We start from the raw sequence: 5195 nt of genomic DNA on the forward strand, positions 1-5195 counted from the left end.
GAAATTAAATTCAAGTCAACAATTACTGAGTGTCTCCCACCTGCTATGCCTCATGCTGGGGATAGAAATCAGCGTAAGACTTGGGCTCTGCCATCAAGAAGAAAACATGGCAGAAATGGTAAAGAAATGCAAGGAATAGCAATCACCTCATAAACATCCCTTCAGCATCACCAATTGCAAAGAAATTCTCAGGATACTGAGCCTCTGTGTCCTCATATTTTAATATTATTAATATTAATATCATTTAACATGATATTAACAATAATACTTCACAGGATTATTGCTGTAGGAGTCAAACTAGAATGTGTGTGTGAATGTTGATTTATTTTGTTTTTGTAATTCCTTGTGAATCTATAATTATTTTAAAATAAAGGTTTTTTTTTTAATTTAAACAAGAATGTGATTGAACATATCTTGCAACTGTGTAATTCAATTTCAATTATATTCAATCATCATTTATTCAGCCAGGTTCTGTGCTAGAGAGATTGGAAATAAACAGGAAATCCGTGATTCCTAAAACGAAAGCACGCAAAGGCTGAGGCAGAAGAGAGACAACGTGAAAAATATAATAGTGTGATGTGTGTTGTATTAGATATACAGAAAATGTATCTAATCTTAGATAAGAGATTAGCTAATCCAACCAGGGTGTGGAGGGAGGGAAACAAGGAAAGAAACATCAAGGCATGCTACAGAAGCAGAGTGGATAATAAAATGAGTAATCATCTCTCATTAAGGCCTTTTATGTTCTAGTCACTATATTCGGCACTTTACAGACAATATTCTTATAAACAAAGACAGTACAGAGGGCCCCCTTCTTGAAAACATTCCACTCCATTAGCTTACAGAGTTTGATTTTGGCGACTGCAAAGTCTAATGGTCTCAGGAGACTACTACCCAAATGGAAGGAGAAAAGCACTGAACCAGAGGTGAAAAGTGATAGGATGAGAAATCCTGCTTTGCTACTATATGGCTCTAGGAATGTCCCTTAGATCTCTGGTCCTTAGATTTCTCATCTGCAAAATGGGAATTTAACACCAGCTGACCATGCAAGGTTGCTGGGATAATGAGTGTGAAAAAAGTCTTTGAAATCTATCAAGCGTCTTCACGGTAAGAACCAGGCTAGAAATGTACCTGCCTAAAGGGCGGGGGAGGTAACATAATTGAGCAAAGCAGGCCTATAAGAACTCTTCCAATTGTATCAGTTAGCTATTGCTGCATAACAAATCATCCCACAACTTAGTGGCTTACACCAACAATGTATATTACTTTTCACTATTTTCTGGGTTTTCTCAGCAGTTTTTTGCTGGTTTCGCCTGGGCTCACTCACATTGTTCCATCAATTTGAAAGATTGCCTGGGGACTGGGCTCATTTAGAATAGCAGAGCAGCTACTACTTGTTGGTTAATGTTGAATGTTGCCATGTAGGAAACTGGGCTCCTTGTTGATAGCCTATTTTTCATGAAGAGTCAAAAGATTTGTAAGTGTGACTGAATGTATGTGTGTGTATAAATCTTTGATTTTGAAATATTAGCTAATTTTTTTAATGGAAAACATCATGTGATTCTACAAAACATATCTATGGACTAGATTTGGGGCTTGGGCCAGCAATTAGTAACCTCCATGTAAAGTAATGTTTCCTGCTGGTCCTTACATTTGTGTCCATTCTATTAGGTTTTCCTCAATTACAGGGAGCCATATCAGGCTCATCTGGGCTCTTTTCCTTAGTCCTGGTCTTTCGAACAGTAGTTCTCAAAGTCAGGTTCCCCACACCAGCAGCATCGGCATCACCTCCAAATTTGTTAGAAATGCACACTATTGGCTTTGCAGATGCCGCCACCGCCTGGAACCTTGTAGTATCAGCCATGGTCAACCCCACCATGTTCTTTGACATTGCCATTGACAGCAAGCCCTTGGGCCGCGTCTCCTTCGAGCTGTTTGCAGACGAGGTTCCAAAGATAGCAAAAAACTTTCGTGCTGTGAGCACTGAAGAGGAAGGATTTGGTTATAACGGTTCCTGCTTTCACAGAATTATTCCAGGGTTTATGTGTCAGGGTGGTGACTTCACATACCATAATGGCACTGGTAGCAAGTCCATCTACAGGGAGAAATTCGACGATGAGAACTTTATCCTAAAGCATACAGGTCCCGGCATCTTGTCCATGGCAAATGCTGGACCCAACACAAACAGTTCCCAGTTTTTCATCTGCATTGTCAAGATTGAGTGGTTGGATGGCAAGCATGTGGTCTTTGGCAAGGTGAAAGAAGGCATGAATATTGTGGAGGCCATGGAGCGCTTTGGGTCCAGGGATTGCAAGACCAGCAAGAAGATCGCCATTGCTGACTGTGGACAACTTTAATAAGTTTGACTTGTGTTTTATCTTAACCACCAGACCATTCCTTTTGTAGACCAGGAGAGCGCTCCTCCACCCCACTTGCTCACAGTATCCTAGTATCTGTGCTCTCGCTGCAGTTCCCTTTGGGTTCCATGTTTTCCTTGCTCCCTTCCATGCCTAGCTGGATTGCAGAGTTGAGTTAAGCTTATGATTATGAAATAAAGACTAAATAACAAAAAGAAAAAAAAATAAAGAAATGCTGATCTCTATCCCCAGCATGAGGCATAGCAGGTGGGAGACACTCAGTATTGAGCCCCACCCCAGACCTACTGATTCATATACTCTAGGGATGAAACCCAGGTATCTGGAAGACTTCACACTGGTTCTCAACCCTAGCTATGCACTGGAATCACCCTGGAGAACTTCATAAAATATCAATCCCAAGGTACCAGCCACAGATTAAGATTTTAATGGTCTGGGATGCAGCCTGGACTTTAGGATTTTTCCTCATGTTTTTTTTCTAGTCAGTCTCTTGTTCATCCAGCCTTTAGAATTTTTAAGTGACTCTAATTTGCAGCCATGGGACTTCACTTGGACCTTGAAATTAGGGGAAAAAAGAAACTGGTTGAGACTCTACATATCTCTGGGGAAAAACACTGGGGAATTAGAACATTAGGAAAGAAACTCACTTTTTTCTTTATTTATTTGTAATGAAGGCTTCCTCTAGGGCTTCCTTCCTTGAACTTCAAATATATCAGTATTTCGGTCATTCCCACAAAGCACAGTGCACAGGAATGAATGCGATTCAATGCTTTTCACAACTTGTCTTCTGTAAGTTCATTCTCTTTCTCTCTCTCTCTTTTCTTAGAGACAACGTCTCACTTTGTAGAACAGACTATAGTGCAATGGTATGATCATAGCTCACTGTAACCTCAAACTCTTGTGGAGAGGGATTCTGCTTCCTCAGCCTCCTGAGTAGCTGGGAATACAGGCACACACCAATGTGCCTGGCTAATTTTTTACTTTTTGTAGAGATGGAACCTTGCTCTATTGCACAGGCTGATCTCAAACTTCTGGCATCAAGTGATCATCCCGCCTCAGACTCTCAAGTTGTTGGGATTATAGGCATGAGACACCATGCCTGGCTGAAGTTTATTTTCTAATTAAAAAGAAAAAAAAATGTTGTTGGGAGAGGGAAGGAGAAAAAGAGAACAAGATGGGTAGAATATAAATATGTAAGCAAAGGGAGGGCCACATTCTGAACAAAAAAAAAAAACAACTTGAGCAAAGGCTGGAGGTAAATTCTGCAAGGGGAGTTTAGAGAATGAGGAGACCATCTGACGTAGGGCAGAAGATATGTGCTGAGAAATGGAAGGAAATAAACTCAGATAGGTGGAATAAGAGTCTTACTTTAAACAGCCTTCAAGAAGACAACAGAGAGTATATTAGTTAAAGTTCTCCAGAGAAACAGAACCAGTAAGATGGAGATATCTCTATACATGAATGGGCTCATGTAATTATGGAGGCTGACAATTTCTCTCTCTCTCTTTCATTTTTTAATATAGACAGAGTCTCACTATGTTGCCTAGGCTGGTCTAGAACTCCTGGGCTCAAGAAATTCTCCCACCTTCTACTCCCAAGGTACTGGGATTACAGGCATGAGTCTGGCTGGCTGACAATCTCTAAGAACTGCAAGGTAAACTGGAAAGGTGGAGACCCAGGTGATCTCACGTAAAGAAGCAGGAAAGAGCTGATGCCCTAGTTCAAAGTTAGTCAGGCAGGTGAAGTTACTCTTAGACTTTGTGTTCTACTCAGGCCTTTAACTGGTTTTATGAGGCCCACCCACATGAAAAGAGCAATATGCTTTACTCAGTCTACCAGTGTAAATGCTAATATCACCTAAAGAAAAAACACTTTTATGAAAACACCCAGAATAATGTTTGACCATATATCTGGGTACCCATGGCCTAGTCAATTTGACACGTAAAATTTATCATCACAAGGAATATGGACTTTTATCTGTGGACTAGCATTTCCAAACGCTACAATTCAAATGTCCCCTCCAGAAGTCATGTTGAAATTTAATTGCCATTTTGATGAGATCAAGAGGTGGCACAATAAACAGGTGATTAGAGAATCCCTTGTGAATAGATTAATGCTGTTATTAGTGAATTGGGTTCCTGATAAAACGGGCAAGTTTGACCCAATTTTCTCTCTGTGTCTTGCATGCTTGCTTACCATTCCCCCTTCTGCCATGGAATAATACAACAGGAAGGCCCTCACTCGATGCCAGGGGCATGCTCTTGGACTTCCCAGCCTCAAGAACCATGAGCCAAATAAATTTCAATTATTTCCAAGTTACAAAGTTTGTGGTACTCTGTTACAGCAACACAAAACAGACTAAGACGCAAAACATAGTTTATGAAGACCTAGGCCAATACTCCACCAAAAAAGTTCTGTGAAAATACATGTCTTGGAAAACACTGCATACAGAGGCATATTAACACATCAAAGCTATGAATCATCCTGCAGGAAAGAAATGGTTTATAACTTTGTTAATTCTGGTATTTGATCACAATGCCAGTTTTTTACTTAACATCTATTAATCTCCCATGGAACTAAAGTTTCACATAACATACTTTGGGAAAAGCTACTCTAAGCTGCTAGAAGATAATACGGATTTAGAATGTGGAAAGGGACATGAAAACAGGATTTTAGTAAAATAAATTTGACAGTAGTGTACAGTGATATTAAAGAGGAAAGAGCCTAGAAGCTGCAGAGCTCATACCCTCTACTGCAGAGCTCAGCTAGAAAGCTACTTTAGCAATCCAGGTCTGAAGTGATAGAGGCTTGTACTTGGGT

General features: G+C 40.2%; 1 protein-coding gene across 1 annotated transcript; it reads left to right on the forward strand.

Annotated features, from left to right (window-relative positions):
- Positions 1-1834: 1834 nt before the first annotated feature.
- LOC116559566 (peptidyl-prolyl cis-trans isomerase A-like) lies at positions 1835-2576 on the forward strand. Its single transcript, XM_032290561.1, has one exon. The coding sequence runs from the start codon at positions 1863-1865 to the stop codon at positions 2355-2357; it is 495 nt and encodes a 164-aa protein (XP_032146452.1). The 5' UTR covers positions 1835-1862; the 3' UTR covers positions 2358-2576.
- The last annotated feature ends 2619 nt before the right edge of the window (positions 2577-5195 follow it).

The sequence above is a fragment of the Sapajus apella genome, unplaced genomic scaffold (assembly GCF_009761245.1).
Source record: "Sapajus apella isolate SASKATOON/1434 unplaced genomic scaffold, GSC_monkey_1.0 scaffold23, whole genome shotgun sequence".
In the NCBI taxonomy this organism is placed as follows: Eukaryota; Metazoa; Chordata; class Mammalia; order Primates; family Cebidae; genus Sapajus; species Sapajus apella.